This window comes from Debaryomyces hansenii (genome assembly GCF_000006445.2).
Source record: "Debaryomyces hansenii CBS767 chromosome E complete sequence".
In the NCBI taxonomy this organism is placed as follows: domain Eukaryota; kingdom Fungi; phylum Ascomycota; class Pichiomycetes; order Serinales; family Debaryomycetaceae; genus Debaryomyces; species Debaryomyces hansenii.
Genome location: NC_006047.2, coordinates 1,709,112 through 1,729,384, shown reverse-complemented (window position 1 = coordinate 1,729,384; position 20,273 = coordinate 1,709,112). Strand labels below are relative to the sequence as shown.

Genomic DNA, 20,273 nt, shown 5'->3' with positions numbered 1-20,273 from the left:
TTAGACATAAAATCTGTTCGGAGATATAAAAATCAATCCTTTAGTCATCGCGCATTGAAGGTAATTAAAAGCTAAAGATAAATGTTACTCATAATTTAAAGATATATAGTAATATTCTAAAATGTCGAGTGGAAATAAACAGAATGAAATAGAAGCAGAATCTTCAACGAAAGATAATGACTTGAGTTCGTTTGGTCAACTTTCGCTTGATGAGGATAGCGAAGAATTCTATAATTCTACTCATTTCTCTACAACAGAAGAAAGGTTTATTAAAGACCATGATTTGAAAGTAAAGGCATTTGAAGCCTTGCATAATGGCAACGGTAATGGTCAACCACCTAATACTACACCAACTTCTAATACTATTAGGAGAAGACAGTCGTTTATTGACTTACCTCCTAATCATTCGACAAGTAAATATCCTTATCATCCATTAGGGTCAAACTCGAAGGAAAGCGAGACACGTTCGAATACTTTACCAGAAGAACATCCTTCGGAAGAATTGATTGAAGTTTACCAAGATGTAAAAACATGCCTTGATCTTAGACACAAATATCTTAGAACCTCTGTTCAAGATGATGAGATGAAAAACCCGAAGAATAATGATGGTTGGACTATTTACCCTCCTGCTCCAAAACCTACTTATAAGTCGAGAAATAAATATAATCAAATTGCTCATGGAGGAAACGACGAAGAGGAGTTTGACTTTAACAAATGTATTATTCCTGAAAGAAATGACGAGTTTTACTTTAAGCAAGACGAGGAAGGTGTATTCCAAGTGTATAAGAGTGACTGTGACGAGAAACTTGTTGAAATTCCTACGTTGAATACTTATTTCTCTGATTTAAATAAAATAACAAAGATCTCCTCAGATGGACCAGCAAAATCTTTTGCATTCAAAAGGTTGCAATACTTAGAAGCTAAATGGAATATGTATTATCTTCTTAATGATTTCGAAGAAAACAAACATTCTAAGCGTAATCCACATCGTGATTTCTATAATGTCCGTAAAGTTGACACCCACATCCATCATTCCGCATGTATGAATCAAAAACATTTGCTAAGATTTATTAAGTACAAATTGAAAACTCAACCAGATGAACAAGTCATTTTTAGAGATGGGAGAATTTTGTCGTTGGCTCAAGTGTTCCAATCTTTAAAATTAAGCGCCTATGACTTATCCATCGATACCTTAGATATGCATGCCCATACTGATACATTCCATAGGTTCGATAAGTTTAACTTAAAGTATAATCCTATAGGAGAATCAAGATTAAGAGAAATTTTCTTGAAAACCGACAACTTTATTAATGGTAAATATTTAGCTGAGTTAACAAAACAGGTGATGGATGATCTTGAAAGCTCAAAGTACCAAATGAATGAATTGAGAATTTCAGTCTATGGTAGATCTATCCATGAATGGGATAAGTTGGCAAGCTGGATTGTCGATAATAAATTATTTAGTCATAATGTTCGTTGGTTGATTCAAGTACCAAGATTGTACGATTTATACAAGAAAAATGGAAATGTTACTACGTTCCACGATATTTTAGTCAATTTGTTCAAACCGTTATTTGAGGTGTCTATAGATCCTAAGAGTCATCCAAAATTGCATGTCTTCTTACAAAGAGTAGTTGGATTTGATTCAGTTGATGATGAATCTAAACTGGAAAAGTCAATTCAGTCCAGAAATTACCCTGTTGCAAGCAAGTGGGATTTACCAATTAATCCTCCATACTCATATTATTTGTATTATCTTTACGCAAATATTACTTCGCTAAATCAATTAAGGTCAAAGAACGGGTACAACACTTTCTTATTAAGACCACATTGTGGTGAAGCCGGAGATCCTGAGCATTTGATCAGCGCATTTTTGACGTCTCATTCAATTTCCCATGGGATCTTGTTAAGAAAAATTCCGTTTATCCAATACTTATACTATTTAGATCAAATTGGCCTAGCTATGTCACCATTATCAAACAATGCCTTATTTTTGGCCTACGATAAGAATCCATTCTATAGCTTTTTCCAAAAGGGTATGAATGTTTCTTTATCTACTGACGACCCCTTGCAGTTTTCATACACTAAAGAACCATTGATCGAGGAATATTCTGTTGCTGCACAAATTTACAAGTTGTCCGGCGTGGATATGTGTGAATTGGCCTGCAACTCAGTTAAACAATCCGGATGGGAAGTTGCAATCAAGAAGCATTGGCTAGGCAAGAATTTTATCGTAGGAGGTATTGATGGTAATGATATTGAAAAGACTAACGTACCTGATATTAGAGTTGGCTATAGAGAAGAAACTTTGAAGAGTGAGTTGGATTTAATAGATTATTATACAAGGTTAAGGAAAGCCTAAATATTTTTATATATTTACTTTGAACTATTATAAGCGCATTAATTGTAGCATTATATGCGATTAAAAGTCTTATGAATGCGAAATTTTAAATACTTAGAACAGTGCAACTTCAATGTAGAATGATATTAAGATTCACATCCTCCTATTATGACAAAAGACAAGATGGTCAATTACACAACGGTAAAACTTAAGAGTCCTATTGCTGAGAAGAGGGACTTTTTCCCTGCTGTTTTAACCATTGCAGGCTCAGATAGTTCAGGCGGTGCTGGTATTGAAGCCGATTTGAAGACATTCAGTGCACATCAAGTATATGGTTTGACATGTATAACCGCATTAACTGGTCAAAATACACAATGTGTTAAGTCATTTGAAGCAACACCAGAGTTTCTTCTAAGAGACATATTAAAACTTAATTTTGATGATTTCTTGGAGGGATATGAGAAACCGGAAGATGCTCCGTTGAAGGTCATTAAGACTGGCATGTTGACGAAAACTACAGTTGATGTATTAAAGGATCACCTAGATTATGTTAGAAGAAGAAACGTTAAGATTATTGTAGATCCTGTTATGATAAGTACGTCAGGATCACAATTATTTGACGTAGGTGGTATGAAAGATTGTGTTAACTCATTGATAAAGCAAGCGTATCTCGTGACACCAAACTTCTTGGAAGCTAAGAACTTATTTGAAATAACTACTGGACAGAAAGCTAAGATTGCAATTAAAGACTTAGAAGACTATATTAAGTTTGTGATCCAATTACAGAAGGTCTTAGGTTGTGAGAATATATTAGTGAAGGGTGGACACATACCATGGGACCGTGTACAAAATAGACCTTATGAAGGGAATATAGATGAGAACTGTAACCAAGTTTGTATTATCGATATCTTATATGAGTCGAAGAATGAATCAGTGAAGGTATTTGAATCAGAATTCTTGAAGACAAAGGACACGCATGGGACTGGATGCACTTTACTGTCCTCAATCTCTGCCAACATTGCAAAAGGATATACACTTCAAGAAGCGTTGCCATTATCAATTCATTATGTTCAGAAAAGTATGGTCAGCTTGAAGAAGAAATTAGGCCACGGAAATGGGCCATTGAACCATACAATTGTTCCAGATACAAAAGTCAACACTGTATGCGAACAAGGTGAATTGGACATTTCCCATTACTTATTGGATAGCTACGATTCTTTCTTAGATTATCTTAAGACTCACCCTAAGGTTAAGGACAATTGGAAAATGTATATACACCATCCATTTGTGAGCCAACTAGCCCAGAATAAATTGGACTTTGATAAGTTTCTTTATTATTTAAAACAGGATTACTACTATTTGATTAATTATGCGCAGATTCATGGATTGGCCGCTTCTGTCTCGAATGATTACAAGCAGATTCATACACAGTCCGTGATAATCGATGAAATTGTCAAAGAAATTGAACTGCATAGGCAAAAATTGATGAAGAATTACAACATTCATTACGATAGAGATTTTGAGTCGGATGCAGAGTTATCTCCCGGTAAAGCGTGTACTGCTTACTGTGATTATCTCTTAGAAGTAGGCAAAAAAGAGGATTTCTTAGGGATCAGAGTCGCTTTAGCTCCCTGCTTGCATGGCTATGCTGAAGCTGGAGATATTGGCTTGAAAATAAGGCAAGATCACGACAAGTCTTTGGGTGTTCTTAAATGCGAAGACCATGCCGAAGTGTACGATTCTTGGCTAGCAGACTATACGTCAGATTGGTACCGCGATGCATACGAAAGGGGCAAGAGTTCTTTACAGTCATTGCTTGAAAATTATCCTCTTTCCCAAAGACGGTTGGATGAACTCGTTGAAATATTCAATAAGGTGACCCTTTTAGAAATTGATTTCTGGAACGAGGTTCTTCCATGAAGCTATAAATGAGAATTTTTGCGTTATATAAACATCATACTTGTATAAAACTTTAGATAGACGTCAAATTTACAAGATATTTGCCATGGTCCACGTAGTTTTCATTGATACGCTGTATCCATAGGGGAGAATGTAGCATCCTTTCCGAATAGGCTGGAAAATCGCTTAAACTGTAAAATATACAATTTGCAGGTTAGCGTCGAACAAAGACCACTGAGCCTGTTAACATAAATCAATGTTATAAGCGGTGAAAGTATATTATAGCAAGTTAATCAATTACTTGGCTGATGTATAATCCATATCAACAACAGCAAGCTGCTTATAACCCTCAGCAACAACAAACCGGCTTTGCTGGAGGATTTAATCAGCAACAGCAATATGTACAGCCTCAGCAAACAGGATATTACAATCCAAATCAACCCCCTTCATTGCCTAACCAAGCAACCGGTTTTTATCAACCTCAACAACAGGGAATGTTCAATGCGTCGTCATTTCAAAATCAGCCTACTGGATTTGCACAACAACCGCTGATTCAACCACAACAGACTGGTTATGTTCAAACACAACCTACAGGATTTCAACAACCGGGGACGAATTCGGCTCCTACGGTGACGGAAAATAGCGAATTGAAGATCCCAAGTATGAGATTATCGTTCATTACTGCCGCAGATCAAAGTAAATTCGAACATTTATTTAGAACTGCAGTTCCTAAGGGGGAACAAGCTATTAGCGGTGATTCGGCACGAGACATTTTATTAAGATCTGGCTTGCAGCCTATAACCTTGGCTGAAATTTGGTCGTTGGCAGACACTAATAAGTCGGGTTCTTTGTTATTTCCGGAATTTGCGTTAGCTTTGCATTTATGCAACTTGTCATTGAAAGGGGATCCTTTGCCTACTATGTTACCAGAAAAATGGCTGAATGAAGTCAAAAGTTTTGTTGATGCTATAAGCTTTAGTGTACCTGAGAATCCAGCGAATATCTTGTCGAATACACCATTCGCTAGTTCAGGGGCAAGTAGCAATCCGATTAATAACGATTGGATGGCTCCCCAGGCCACTGGATTCAATAACTCTGGCGCAGTTCCCTCCACATCATTTCAAGCTCAACCAACAGGATTCGGTGCATCGCAGGAAATGATGGCTCAAAGAACTGGTAATCCCCCTCTTCCACAGCAAGCAACAGGATTTGGAAGTAACAATGTGGCACCATTATTGCCACAAAGGACTGGAGGAGGTACGTTGATTCCATTGCAACCTCAACAAACTTCTAATTTAATCCCAGCCCAGAAAACTGGACCTTTGCAACCTCAAACTACAGGATTTCAAACTCAGAACCCTCATCAAACTGGTCCCGGTGCTTTACAACCTCAATCAACAGGATTTGCACAAAGAATGAATAATGGTCCGTTACAAGCACAGACCACTGGATTTCAACAACAAACTACAGGGTTTCAACCACAATCAACAGGTTTCCAACCACAATCAACAGGGTTCCAACCACAATCGACAGGATTCCAACCTCAACAAACTGGCCCTTTACAGGCACAACCAACAGGTAAACCTGGTCAGTGGGGGTTTGTTTCAACGCCTACAGGAGGAATCCCAGGGATGAATGCTATGGAGCAACACTTTTTACCCTCTTCTCAATTACCTACTAATAACTTGCAAAATGCTATGGGTGGTTCATTGAAGACGAATGTGACTTGGTCAATTACGAAACAAGAAAAGCAAATTTATGATGGCGTTTTTTCTGCATGGGATAGTAGAAACAAGGGTTTTATTGATGGAGAAGTTGCAATCAATATATTCGGAAAGTCTGGATTGGCTAGACCAGATTTGGAGTCTATTTGGAATCTTGCGGATACTAACAATCGTGGAAAATTAAACAAAGATGAATTTGCAGTTGCAATGCATCTTGTTTATAGAAGACTAAATGGTTTTGATTTACCATTGAGATTACCTCCAGAATTGGTGCCTCCTTCAACAAAGCATATCCAAGATTCTATGGATACTTTGAAAAATTCTTTGAAAAGTGGTTCTGCCAAATCTTCACCTCCAGTGAAACCTGGTAAGACAGATGGAAAAAGATATAAGAATGACGATTCTAATTTTGGGTATGTTTCTAATGTTCGTCACAGAAAAAAAAATGTGTCTAATAATGATTCATCAAATGGCGATGAAAAGCCTTCCCATAATAGTGATTTGACAATAGCGGACTTGAAAAAATTAGTTCGTGAGAAGAAGATTTTATTAGACGCAGTGGATGCGGAAGATCAAGACGCTGCTATATCAAACAGACAAATGGAATCAAGGAATTATCAAGAGATAGATTCATTAAAGCAACAAATCAGAAAAATCCAATCTCAATTAAACGATAATGTTTCTTCTAGTGGATCTATTGGAGAAAGGAAACAATTGATGGATAAATTGAATTACTTAACTCGTGATAAAGTCCCAGGTTTAATTTCTAAAATTCACCAAGTTAATAAAGATATAGCCACAAGTAAGGTTGAACTCTTTAAATTGAAGTTATCGAAAGAAAACCCAGATTGGCAGCCGGAGGATGCTGAAGCAGGAATTGTCGGTACTGGTGTCAATGGCGAAGTTACAGATGCAGATAGGCAGAAATTTAAATCCAAGCAGTTATTAAAACAAAGAATGGCTGCATTGACTGGTAAATCGCATGGAAGTGGTAATGAGCTAGATGTAAAATTGCATCAGGAAATCAAGAACACAAGATCAGAAGGGGAAATCCAGTCTGGAATGATAAATGATATTGAAGCTAGTATTAAAGATTTGGAAGATGGATGTGCTGCTAATTTGCAAGTTACTAACAAGGAAGAAGTAGGCACAGATAAGTGGGAAAATGGAAACAATTTGAATGAGGAAGTTGCAAAATTTGTAAGAGAATTGAATTCTTCCAAACCAAAGCAACAATCGAGTTCACAAGTAAATTCTACTCTTAGCCAGGGACAACCCCAAACTCAACCTCAGTCTAATAATGTCGAGGCGGGTATTGTTTCACCGCAAGTGACTGGTGCCAGTGATAGTTCTACAGCTAGTCATGAGTATAGAACTCCTGAAGAGAGATCGGCTTATATTAAAGCACAGGCTGAGAAGAGAATGAATGAAAGATTGGCTAAATTAGGCCTCACAAGACACATGACGTCAGGCTCTAGTTCCACAATCGAACAACAAACACAGAACAAGACGACATCGCTATATGCCAACTCTGAAACTTCAAAAAATGCCGAAAGAAAGCTTGAACTGCAACCAGAATATCAACAACAACAACAACAACAACAACAACAACAACCACCGCCACCACAGCGACAACAATCGCAACAAGAAGCTCAATTACAAGATAAGGGTACAAATGGACAACCTGATTCCCCAAGGCAGGTAGGCCAGAAACCTACCGAAATAATGGATAATGAGTCTGATGATGATAATGAGGAGTATGTGGCTTTAATGAAAAAGAAAGAAGAGATGGAAGCTCGTGAACGCAAACGTAAATTGAAGAAGAAACAAGACAAAGAAGCCAGATTAGAGAAATTGAAAAGGGAAATGGAAGAATTGAAGAAGAAAGAAGAAGCTGGCGATTCTAGTGATGATGAAGAACCAATAACAGAAGTTGCTTCATATGGCCCAAGTGGATCTGCTTCAAAAAGTAGTACTACAAAGTCTATTGAACAACCAATTGTCGAAGAAAAAACAAATGAAGAACAAATCGCTGCTCCTGTTGTAGAAGCTGATACTTTTGTACCAAAAACACATGATAATAATCCTTTTGCAAGAATTCAGAATAATAGTAGTACTCCAGGCAGCAATAATGGGTCTAAGGATAACCTTTTTTTTAAACCAGAGAAGGAAGTTAAGTTAGATCCAAAGAAAGCAGCTGCTCAGAGAGCGTCACAAAGAGGATTAGGTGACTTTAATGATTGGAGTGATGAAGAAGAAAATTCAAGTGAAGATGAAGGGCCTAATAGGGCAGGTGCTGCTCAATTAGCAAGTTTGTTATTCGGAGGTATGTCACAACCAGTACCAAAATCTAGTACTGTTACGCCTAATCAAGAATTTCACGATGCTGAAGATATCCCTCACTTTGATTCACAAGAATCCAAAGAAAACAACAATGGAGAATATACAAGTCAACCTACCAGTGTTATTCAGGAAAAGCCTGACGCAATTGACTCGACTTCTGAAGCCCAAGTAAAGTCAATTCCAGTGGAAGTGGAAGCACCTTCACCAGATAACTTTACCCCACCTCCTCCACCACCTCCTTCTAATATCCCACCGTTACCAAATACATCGGCACCACCTCCACCACCACCACCTCCTCCTCCAATGGATACACCACCCATTCCAAGCTCTTCGGCTCCACCTCCACCTCCACCACCTCCAGGAGCAGCACCTCCTTTGCCTAATGCATCGGTACCTCCACCTCCTCGAGGCGCACCTCCGTTGCCAGGTGATTCATCGTTGTCATCAGGTACCAAACAAGCACCCCCATCAGGGGGGAATGTTGATATTGGTGCTTTGTTAGGACAGATAAAGACCGGATCAAGCTTAAAGAAGGTTGATGAAAATGAAAAGCGTATCGCAGATGGAGCTGTTGTTGGCAGAGTATTGTGAGCTCATTTTTTGTTAGATTTGACATTTTTATCTTATTTTTGGACTGCCTTTTTAGTTAGTTAGTTACCCTTGTTAGAATTATATCATTTAAGATTTTAGATTTTTTAAATTATTTGAACATATGTAGAGAGTGCAAAAATTTAATTCTACAATTTTAAGTCATTAAGTCATTATTACTGTTCATTAAATACTTTAACATAATATACCTATTTACAAATTCAATAAAAATTACCCTATTATGATTGTATCAAGGATGATCCTCTTCGTGATTTGGTGTAACATATATTTCATCGTCTTTTAAATCAACAAGTATCGTCTCACCTTCTCTTATTTGTCCTTTTATCATCAATTTGGAAAGGGGGTTCAAGACCTTCTTTTGCAAAACTCTATTTAAAGGCCTTGCACCATACACCGGGTCATAACCTAATTCGCAAAGCTTGTCTTTGGATTCATTAGATAAAGACAAATTGATTCTTCTATCAGCCAATCTTTCATCGATTTCTTTCAAACGGATAGTCAAAATATTTTTCAAAGATTGCTTAGACAATCTGTTGAAAATTAAGACATCATCGAGACGATTTAAGAATTCAGGAGGATAATAATGCTTTAACATGTCACTAACTTGTGTCTTAGTACTTTCACTAATGTGGCCATCATCGCTTGTATCCTTATCATTTAGTAATATCTCTTGACCAATATTTGAGGTCATTACTATTATGGTATTACGGAAATCAATATGCTTACCATGGGAATCAGTTAATGAACCCTCATCAAGGACTTGTAATAATAATTTGGATACATCACTGTGTGCTTTCTCAAACTCATCAAACAATATAACTGAATATGGCTTTCTTCTTACTGCCTCCGTTAACTCACCACTTTCTTCATAACCAACATAACCAGGAGGTGATCCGATTAATCTAGAGATCGTATGTTTTTCTTGGAATTCTGACATATCAAACCTAATAACTGACGATTTGTCATGAAATAGAAATTCTGCCAAGGATTTCGTTAATTCTGTCTTACCAGTACCAGTTGGTCCCAAGAATATAAATGAAGCAATCGGTCTCTTGTCACTGGTTAAACCTGCTCTCTGTAATCTCACAGCATCAGCAACTGCATTTATTGCTTCATCCTGACCAATGACTTTATCCTTCAATGTAGCTTCCATATCCAATAACTTATCCTTCTCACCTTTCATTAAGTTACTCAATGGGATACCTGTCATTTTAGAAATCACATTTGCAATGTCATCAGAAGTAACAGAATCATGCAATAATGTAGATCCTTCAACAGACTTTTCGTTATCAGTTAATTCCTTCAATTGTTCCTCTAATTTGGGTATGGTGGCATATTGCAATTCAGAAGCCTTACCATAATTGCCTTCTCTTTGGCATTGTTCTAAATCAAATTTAGCTTGTTCCAAATCAGTTTTTGCATTCTTGACATCATCTATCAGCTTTTTCTCTGATTCCCATTTTTCAGTAAAGTCTTTCAATTCAGCACTTTTAACATTCAATTCTTCTTCCAATTTAGTCTTACGATCTAACGATAACTGATCGTCTTCTTTTCTCAAAGATTCTAATTCAATCTGAATAGTCATAATTTGACGGTCTAACTGAGCAATCGCATCCGGCTTAGATTCATGTTGCAATCTCAATGTAGAACATGCTTCATCAACTAAATCAATAGCCTTATCTGGCAAAAAACGGTCAGTTATATAACGACTCGAATAGAGTGCAGAGGTCACTAATGCACCATCAGTGATACGGACACCATGATGTACCTCATAACGTTCCTTCAAACCACGTAATATCGAAATAGTGTCTTGAACCGTTGGCTCATTAACAGTAACAGCAGAAAATCTTCTTGCAAGAGCTGCATCCTTTTCAACATACTTGCGGTATTCTTCAATGGTTGTAGCACCACAAAGAGAAAGCTTTCCCCTTGCCAAAGCAGGTTTCAATAAATTCGATGCATCAATTGAACCTTCAGCCTTACCTAACCCCATTAAAATATGCAATTCATCTATGAATAATATGACTTTCCCTTGTTTCTCTTCAACTTCTTTTAATATCTGTTTTAATTTGCCTTCAAAATCACCTCTATACTTGGCACCTGCAATGATACCAGATAGGTCTAACGTTATTATCTGCTTGTCTTTCATACTGTCTGGAACCTCATTCTTCAATATTCTCTGTGCCAAACCTTCCATTACTGCCGTTTTACCCGTACCAGCATTACCAATCAACACAGGATTGTTCTTTGTTCTTCTGGATAAAATTTGAACTGTACGACGTATTTCTTCATCACGTCCAATCACTGGATCTAGTTTACCATCCTTTGCCAATTGAGTCAAATCTGTACCATATTTCTCCAATGCTGGCCTAGTATCTTGACCTTCCTTATCCATAGACATCTGGAGTTTTCTGATGCCACTTGAATGCATAAATTTAACATGATTCAATCCAAAGCTATTATGTTTGTATTTCATTCCTTGAAGCCCATTTTTCATACCAAAATTCAGTTTCAGTTGTATAGCAGGTACATGAATTTGTCTGGTACTTAGAGAACTAACCGTATTAATATTCCGTGATGCTTGAGAAATGGCTCTACTTCTGACATTTTGAATGATTAATCTCGTACGTAACATTATAACCTTTTCTATTTACAGGTATCTTCTTTAGGTCGTCACTTATCGTGGAATTACATCTTTTATAAACCCTACTATATATCTTTATCGGTCATGTCCTAGAATTTTCGAGAATAATCTGGAACCATTTATATACAGGAAATGATAAATTAAGTATATTACTTTTCGTCAGGCCAATAATCATTATGACTGAAGCCAGGGAGTGGAAGGAAGGGAGGTGGGTTGTTTTGCGGATGTTCGAGTCGTTCATCTGTATTTGAAGAAGTGGTATTATGTTCGTCATCTGAGAAGTGGTAGTCGTCAATATACACGTCTTCATAGCTACCAGAGCTTTGATTCGAGTGAATATCGATAATATCTTCATCCTCCGCTGAAATGATGTTATTGTTCTCGGTATTGTGTGTAGAGTTCACATTATTAACGTTTGTATTTGGCAGATGCAATGCTTGGGTGTCAGCGACATCCATATTCTGGTGCTGCATAAGATCAGATTCAAGACTTCGAGACGATTCTACGGCGTCTTTATTGTTCACTTCCTCTGCATATTCCATGTGGTCGAAATATTTATTTCTGAAGATTTTTTTCATTAAGAAGTTTATGAATTGCTTAGGTTTGTCCGGTTTTTCGGGTTGTTCGTTGTTGCCATACAGGTTGAAGCTAATCACATCATTCAAACTAATCCTTCTTCCAAGCATGCCCATTATCTCATATCTCTTCTCCAAAAATTCGATGCCGTAAACCCATTCCCATATTGCAGTTAGTATTCCAATTTCTATCAAGTACGAAATTAGAATTAACCACGACCTCACTTGCCAATCTTTTAGAAACAAACTCATTGAAAGAACATTAGCCACAATATGGATAACAAACAACGATAGAGAAGAGATCGCTAATGGAAATAGCTTCTTCGAATAGCATATTTTTCTAGGATTTTTGATAATTGTAGTGTAATAAAGTATCGATGCTGCAAACCATATCATTATTAGAAGTTTCAAAATGTGGATTGCTAATCTCCATCTCTGATAAGGAGAGTCAAGGGTGGTATTGAATATTAAGTCATCATTATTGTACCTCGCTTCGTAGATGGAATGTGTCACTGTGTATGCCAACATTAATATTAGGTTTACAAGCATGCTATACCACTTAAATTTTAACTTTGATACATGGACAACAATTTGTAACCATGCCAAATTAGTGAAAAATTGGGAAAAAACCACCATTACTCTATACGAGTAACTCACGTATACCAGATTGTGAAGCTGTATTAAATTCAACGAATCGGCGTAGTATTGCATTTTACTTTCATCAGTAATATAGCTTAAAATTACGGTGGTCAAAATAGAATAAAAGACCGTAGCAAGCTGAGTAAGCCACGGCTTTCTCTTATGTTTTGGCGATAAGTACATCAATAATGTTAACATCCAACAGGAAACGCATGTCCCACTAATAGTAAATAACAAAGCGACAAACGCATCTCCATTGTCGGTCTTGTCATACGTATGATACCGTTGGCCATATTCCCATTTGGTTAAATTATATGAATGCAAATTATTGAGTAATGATATGTCCGTCAAGTCTGCAATACTGCAGTTGGTTAAGTAGTATGCTGGGAGGAAATATTTAGTATAATTTTGGGACCATGAGTGATTATGATAATCTTGAAATGCAATAGTCCCCGAGGTTAATGCATATATAGAACAATTCTCAGATATTGAATCTCTTAAATGTCGTATATCTATCGACATTATTTATCATGACTGTCTTCTAAGCTAGTTCTACTTTAGACTAACCCTATACCCACCAGCCCAAATATAGGCTAAAAAATGTATCGCGACATTATTGGAGAGAGACATTTCACGCGACATTTCATGATACAAATTTTGAAATATACCCTAGTGATTTGTTAGTGTTTTATAACCAAGGTTGACGGACCCAAGTAATAAACAATGGCATATGTACCTCCAGCAACGGGAGAATCCCCTTATGAAGGAAACACAGGAGCCGTTTCGCAGCAGCAACTGGAACTCGCTTCCAACTTACAAAATTTGTCGCTTAACAACAATACATCCAAATCGAAAAAAAAGAGAAGCGCCAGAGCGTACCACACCGAATTCAATTCACCAGACATTACTCAACCTTCAACGCCTTTCCAGCCACAACATCAATCGTTTTCACAACCTCAGCTTCATACTGATGCAGTTCCTCTGCCTTACTCGGGTCTGATGAACGCGGGTCTGATGCAAGCGTTTTCAGCGCCTGATCCAGCACAAACGCAGTATGAACAGCAAAACCTTTCGTTAGCAAGTGCAAGATATCATCATCAACGTGAATTTATGACTCCTGTTAGTGAAGAAGATGGCTCGTATAAATCTTTTTTCACGTTTCAGAACATCGTGCCGCCAACAGCAGGTACGCAATACCATGCTGTTGATCAGGGAACCTCTTCTTCAAAATTTATGAGATCCTCGATGTATAATGTCCCAGAGACAGAACAGTTAAGAAATGCCACGAAATTGCCACTTTCGGTTACCATAAGACCTTTTGCGCCCTTATTAGCCACCGAAGAACCGATCCCTGTTGTTGACATGCAAAATTTGGGAATTTCGACTGAAGCTGATACGTTGGACGTTGGTCCCCCTAGATGTCGTCGTTGTAGAACCTATATGAATCCAGCCATGCAACATACTACTCATAACAGATTTGTATGTAATATTTGCCAATTCCCAAATAATACTATTCCAGATGATTACATTTCTATGGTTAATCCAATTACAGGTGCAAGAACTGATGCGAGCGTGAGACCCGAATTACATAAAGGTGTTTATGATATTATTGTTCCGAAAGAGTATAACGTAGGTGGTGCTGATACAATTAATCACGAATTGCATCACGTATTCTTGATTGATATTAGCGAACAAAGTGTTAGACAGCATTTGCCTGTTTTAATTGCTGACACTATCAGAGCAACCTTGTATAGCCTGGACTATGATGAGCAGTCAGATACAACGGATCCAAATGAACCTCAAAAGACAACTCTTCCAGGTAAATTTGCCATTATCACATTCGATAAACGATTGCAATTCTATAACTTGGCACCGTCCCTTGACTCAACACAGCTATCTATATCTTCTGATCTCGAAGATCCATTTGTTCCATTTAGCGAAGGATTATTTGCTGATCCCGAAGAAAGTAGAATATGCATTGAGGACGCCTTAAATAATTTGGAACTGTTAAGCAGTAATGAAAACGTCATTGCGGACCCGGAGCCATGTTTCGCTGCAGCTGTTCGTACAGCTATGTTGTGTCTTGAATCTGTCGGAGGGGGTAAAATTACTTCAGTTCTTTCCAATTTGCCGTCTTGGGGTCCTGGTAGTTTAACCTACAAAGACAGAAAGAATGTTGGACGTGCCCCTACGCCAGAGCAAGAAAAAGCAGTGTATAATCCTGACAATGAATATTACCAGTTGCTAGCAAAGGATATGGTTTCTAAAAACGTCGGTTTAGAATGTCTCGTCGTATCTCCTACTGCAGTGGACTTATCGAATATTGGCTGGTTATGCTCGGTGAGTGGTGGTTCTGTTTACAAATGGTCAAACTTTAATTTTGAAAGAGATAGTAGATCATTTACAGCAAAATTTATTAATTCAGTGAGAAAGTCTAGAGGCTACCAAGGTCAATTAAAATTGCGTTGTTCTAATGGATTACAAGTCACTCAGTATTACGGAACTTCATCTGCAGTTGCGGAGGCTTCAGTAGTAGGAGCTGGTACACAAGATCCTATTATTCCAGTTCTCAATGAAGACCAAACATTTACAGTATTATTACAATATGATGGTAAATTGAACACAAAATATGATTGTCATTTTCAAGCAGCTTTATTATATACTGATCCTTCTGGTATTAGAAAGGTTAGAGTTATTAACTTGGTGTTGGCAGTAAGTGAAACGTTGGATGATGTCTTTAACTTTGTTGAGCAAGATTCTGTTGTCACAACAATAGTTAGAGATACATTGTCATTTGTTGGAAAGCAGACTTTACACGAACTTCGTGAATCCGTAAACGAAAAATTAGTGGAAGTTTTTACTCAGTATAGAGCTATGAGTGAATTGGGACATAATAGACATCGAACATTAACGAACCAATTGTTATTTCCAGACTCATTGAAGCATTTACCTATGTATATGCTCGCATTTATCAAATCAAAAACTCTAAGAGATTCTACATCTTTAACCGCTGATACTAGGTTGGCTGATATATTCCAATGCTTAAACATGCCAGTTGAACGATTAGTGTATCATTTATGTCCTGCCTTGGTTGAACTTCATACATTAGAACAAGATGATTGTATGGTACCAGATGAGGGTACTGAGAACCCGGACTATTTTATAAAGTTGCCTCAGTATAAAGATTTATCCTATAACCAGCTAGATGGTGGGGTCTACGTTTTATGTAATGGGTTAGACATTTTTGTTTGGGTTCATCCAAATGCTAATATTCTTCTCATTAAAGACTTATTTGGTGAGGATATTGATTCCGTTAATCAAATTAATCCTCTAATTGACGAGATCCCAGACTTGCCGACCCATATATCACAACAAGCTCGTAACTTAGTTAGGTTTTTCCAATCTGAAATAACTGGATCATCGGCAATTGGAAGTGCAGGTATTCAAATTGTTAGACAAGGCATAGATGGTGCGGAAGTATTATTCAAAGACTGTTTGATTGAGGATAACTTAAAGGGAGCGCTTGCTGCAAATGCTGGAGCTGCGTACCCAGAATATTTATCTAATTTGCACAAGGCAATTAGAGTTAAGTTAGAAAACGATAAATCCTCTAATCGTGTTAGACAGTCTGTCAGTACAGTCGATCATCATCAAGATACCTTAGCTCAAAGATTAATTCACTTCTAATCTCAAAACTTGATATACGTATAGTAAGTATTCAAAATACCATTAATATATATTATTATATTATTTAAAATTAACTAATTTAATTATTTCAATTATCATTTCTAAAATTTCCTTATTTTTATTCGAGCGCAAAGCCAAACCTAGAGATCCCTTTAGTTTTCTATTTTCTCTAAACTTGTCTAAATATTTGGCGTCCAAGCTTGATGCAGAATATACTAAGTTTAATAATATATAGCTTGCTCTCAATAATAAATCATTATTCGAATTTTGATTCTCAAAAATATTTGTTAATATAGACAACAAACGTTCATTCAAGGTGACATTCTGAACTAATATTTGGGAAATCATTTCAAACTCAGAGGTTGCATTTGCTAGTAGACCACCAATTACTGTTTGAAACAGTTCATCTGTTGAATCCAAAAGCTTAATTAACAACTGTAACCTTTTTAAGTTTTCTTGTTTCTCTATATTAAAAAATTTGACTAATAAACTCGGCTCAGTTATTAGATTAGAAATTAATTCCCATGCAGCTTTCTGGATTTGCGGTAAATCAGAATCTATAATAAAATTGTCCAAATACTTATCGAAAATTTTCGATATTATTAACTGTCTCAATTCGTTAGTTGCATTCTTGACATGAACAGTCGAGATGTTTGTTAATGCAAGTAATGATTCATATTTATCCAAATTGCTAACACCGTCATATAAATATTTTTCATCTCCAACATCTTCAAGAGACCCAGTGTACTGAGAGATATCGGGCCCTAGCAATTCTATCAAAAATGGTAAGCATGTTTTGATATCATATTTATTAAAGGCTAATGCAGGGTTAACTGAAATCAAAATCCTTGCTAAGGATCTCAAAGCCAAAAGTCTGGTCTCAACTAGTTCATCATTTAAGCTACTTGGTCTCGTCTCATTTCCCAATGTTTTCTTTACAACACTATTTTTAATGAGGTAATCTAAGACGATATTCAATGCACCTTGTTTAATGAGCTCCTGTCTTGTAGATCTGTCTTGATTTGAAGATATCATAGAAATTACTGTAATGACTTGAGATATTATATTATCATTATTATGACCTGCAGAATCTTGGGATTTAAAAACTTTTATTTTAGACATGATCTCTACAATTTTGTAGTCATTTAATAAGGAACGACTGAAATTGTAGATGCTCTCCTGATTTTCATCTTCGCTGTTATTTATATTATTAGGCGTTGCAAAGCTTTTTAAATAGTTGGTTGTTTTCTTTTGAGAATTGGCAGCAACATCTTTTAATTTTGTTAAGTTCGATAAGATTAACAAAAGCCCATAAACCAACGAAGAATTAGCCAATAAAATTTTGTCATTTATTTCTGTTTCCTTTTTCAATATAATTAGTATGTTTTCAATCGAGGTTTCATCATTTCTTAATTTCTGTTTGATAGACGTATTCAAACTTAAATAAGCTAATCCCTCAATACAATACTCTAGATATACTTCGTTCTCCCTAGACTCAGAGGATCTCAAGTAACTTATCAAAATATCTGATAGGTCAGACATGTTTATACCTGAATCTTTTCTCAGATCTTTTTCCAATTGAATAAAATTCCAGAGCTTTATAATACCTAATGACGATAAAAGTCTTATCCCTAAGACATTTTCACCCTGCAATTTAGTTCCAATTTTCAACAACTCAAGATAATTATTATAGTTGAATAAACGGCATTGCTCGTTGATGCACGAGCTGGTGACAAGTTTTAATATTTCAGTCGTAATAAGCTGATTACTCGTATACTCTAACGATGTGGAAGACATTTTTGAAACTTGAAATAATATTATCCCTTTGCAACTTTCACTCATATATATGGTTTGTGATACCGATGGCACAATAGGAAAAAGAGATTCCAAGGATTTTACTAAATTCAAAAAACTAGCCATTGATATTTTATCCGGCTCGTTATCAACCAATATTTCTAGGTAACTCGAAATGACTTCAGTAGTCTTTTTAGCCAGCAATTCTATATTCTTTATAATAATAACTAGTACCAAAGAGTACACTTCGTGTGCCTTTTCTTCGTTAGTTTGGTTGTGAAATGGATTTAAATATTGAAGCATTAGCGATACATGTTGAGGATTCGACAAATTAAAGTTTGAAATTATGGCAAAGTATAGGGATAAGTAAAATACTATATCGCCCAAGCTGTCATTCCTTTTGAGTATCGTCTGAATTAGGCTCAATGTCTTGAGGATTGTTTTCTCTAAGTCTTCGTTTGCAACATTAGACTTAATGGTATTGATAAAAATAATTCCTCTCGAATCATCCATGACCTGCAACCCAAACATGAACTTCAGCATATCCTCGTCTATAATTTCATAAATATTATCGGATAGTTTCGGTATTTGGGAACATTTTAAGAGGATTTCATAAGTCTTTTTTAAATCTTTAACACCTGTTGAATCACCTTGTAACACCATTTTTGCTTCATCAAATTCATTTTCTCTAATTGAAAGTTCATTAAGAAGTTGAACTAAGTCTTCCGACGCCATTATCGGACATTAACTAGTAGTATTCTCTCAGCAATATGTTGATCTATAATGATTTCGATTGACCTACCAAAAAGTTTCCACTTTGATATTGGACCGCACACAACCCAAGTAAATCCCATCAACAAATATATAATCAGATTAGAAACCGACCAAAACAACCGTGTAGGGCATAAATAGCTTCAGCAATAAGATGGATACGACGACTGTGTTAGATAAGTATACACAAGATCTATCTAATTTGCCGTTGGAAGTGAAACATCTATTACAAGAGTTGAAAAATAAAGATGTACAGTTGCAAGAGGCGAGAAAGAGATATCAAACAAAAGACAATCAAATACATAAATTCATACGAGCAAATGGGACTTTAACGAAGCATCCAAAGGAACAACAGATATATAATAAGGTAGAAGAAGACATGGTGTTGGTTAAAAAATTGCAAAAGGAAAAAATATTGCTAGCCAATACTGCGTTGTTTTTGGTATCCAAGCATTTGTCAAACTTCGAGACGGATATAGCCAAATTGGAGAAAGATGAATTATTACCTCCTGTCGATAATGTGATGGAACTAGATACGCCGTCGTCGGATATGAACAGTGTGATCAATGGGTTAAGTGATAATCTTTCCGGTACAACAACTCCTAGAGGACATTCGGCATCTACACCGGTAGCAGATAATGCAGCAAATAGCATGCTCAGAAAAGCACAAAAGAGGAAACATGCGCTTGGTATGAAGGGAGCGAGTGGTTTAACGAGGCCGTCGAAGAGAATGAAGTCGGAAGATTTCGAGGACAAGAAATATGATAATGACTCGTTATCTAGACCTAATGAAGGGCCAGGTAACAACGGCGAGGACGCTGATAACAACCTATACTGTTTCTGTCAACGAGTCTCGTTTGGAGAAATGATTGGGTGTGACAACGACGACTGTAAATTCGAGTGGTTCCACTGGAGCTGTGTCGGTATCACTGCACCACCCAAGGACGACGAAATTTGGTACTGCCCAGACTGTGCTCCAAAAATGGAGAAGAGAAAGAAGAAGAGAAAGTAGCTTTTCACCAGGTTCCGGTTCCATCTAATTTACCAACATGTGTTAGATATATATTCTCTATCTCAGGGCCTCTTCATGATTTATCTGCACACTGCATCAGAGTGAGCCATCCGAAGAATAATACAGCAACTCGAGTATTAAGTACATCCTCATCGTTATTTTCATGTCTACTGCCACGTTATTGAATGCGGTCGACTCTAAACTCTACATCATCTACACTAGTTTCCTAAAGCAT

The 20,273-nt window shown here is 36.7% G+C and overlaps 8 protein-coding genes across 8 annotated transcripts; 5 read left to right on the top strand and 3 right to left on the bottom strand. All coding sequences in view use genetic code 12, as the record gives it.

Annotated features, from left to right (window-relative positions):
- Window positions 1–121: 121 nt before the first annotated feature.
- DEHA2E20900g (DEHA2E20900p) lies at window positions 122–2,362 on the top strand (the record flags this gene model as incomplete). The annotated part of the gene is made up of 1 exon (XM_460211.1): window positions 122–2,362. One exon carries the CDS (start codon window positions 122–124, stop codon window positions 2,360–2,362), a length of 2,241 nt encoding a protein of 746 aa, XP_460211.2.
- A 162-nt stretch (window positions 2,363–2,524) lies between these two features.
- DEHA2E20878g (DEHA2E20878p) lies at window positions 2,525–4,261 on the top strand (the record flags this gene model as incomplete). Its single annotated transcript, XM_460210.1, has 1 exon — window positions 2,525–4,261. The coding sequence occupies one exon, from the start codon at window positions 2,525–2,527 to the stop codon at window positions 4,259–4,261; it is 1,737 nt and encodes a 578-aa protein (XP_460210.2).
- A 287-nt stretch (window positions 4,262–4,548) lies between these two features.
- Window positions 4,549–8,898, top strand: DEHA2E20856g (DEHA2E20856p; the record flags this gene model as incomplete). The annotated part of the gene is made up of 1 exon (XM_460209.1): window positions 4,549–8,898. The coding sequence occupies one exon, from the start codon at window positions 4,549–4,551 to the stop codon at window positions 8,896–8,898; it is 4,350 nt and encodes a 1,449-aa protein (XP_460209.2).
- A 247-nt stretch (window positions 8,899–9,145) lies between these two features.
- DEHA2E20834g (DEHA2E20834p) lies at window positions 9,146–11,551 on the bottom strand (the record flags this gene model as incomplete). Its single annotated transcript, XM_460208.1, has 1 exon — window positions 9,146–11,551. The coding sequence occupies one exon, from the start codon at window positions 11,549–11,551 to the stop codon at window positions 9,146–9,148; it is 2,406 nt and encodes an 801-aa protein (XP_460208.2).
- Window positions 11,552–11,709: 158 nt separating this feature from the next.
- DEHA2E20812g (DEHA2E20812p) lies at window positions 11,710–13,296 on the bottom strand (the record flags this gene model as incomplete). The annotated part of the gene is made up of 1 exon (XM_460207.1): window positions 11,710–13,296. The coding sequence occupies one exon, from the start codon at window positions 13,294–13,296 to the stop codon at window positions 11,710–11,712; it is 1,587 nt and encodes a 528-aa protein (XP_460207.2).
- Window positions 13,297–13,497: 201 nt separating this feature from the next.
- On the top strand, window positions 13,498–16,461 carry DEHA2E20790g (DEHA2E20790p; the record flags this gene model as incomplete). Its single annotated transcript, XM_460206.1, has 1 exon — window positions 13,498–16,461. One exon carries the CDS (start codon window positions 13,498–13,500, stop codon window positions 16,459–16,461), a length of 2,964 nt encoding a protein of 987 aa, XP_460206.2.
- Window positions 16,462–16,521: 60 nt separating this feature from the next.
- On the bottom strand, window positions 16,522–18,990 carry DEHA2E20768g (DEHA2E20768p; the record flags this gene model as incomplete). The annotated part of the gene is made up of 1 exon (XM_460205.1): window positions 16,522–18,990. The coding sequence occupies one exon, from the start codon at window positions 18,988–18,990 to the stop codon at window positions 16,522–16,524; it is 2,469 nt and encodes an 822-aa protein (XP_460205.2).
- Window positions 18,991–19,180: 190 nt separating this feature from the next.
- Window positions 19,181–20,038, top strand: DEHA2E20746g (DEHA2E20746p; the record flags this gene model as incomplete). The annotated part of the gene is made up of 1 exon (XM_460204.1): window positions 19,181–20,038. One exon carries the CDS (start codon window positions 19,181–19,183, stop codon window positions 20,036–20,038), a length of 858 nt encoding a protein of 285 aa, XP_460204.1.
- Between the last annotated feature and the right edge of the window lie 235 nt (window positions 20,039–20,273).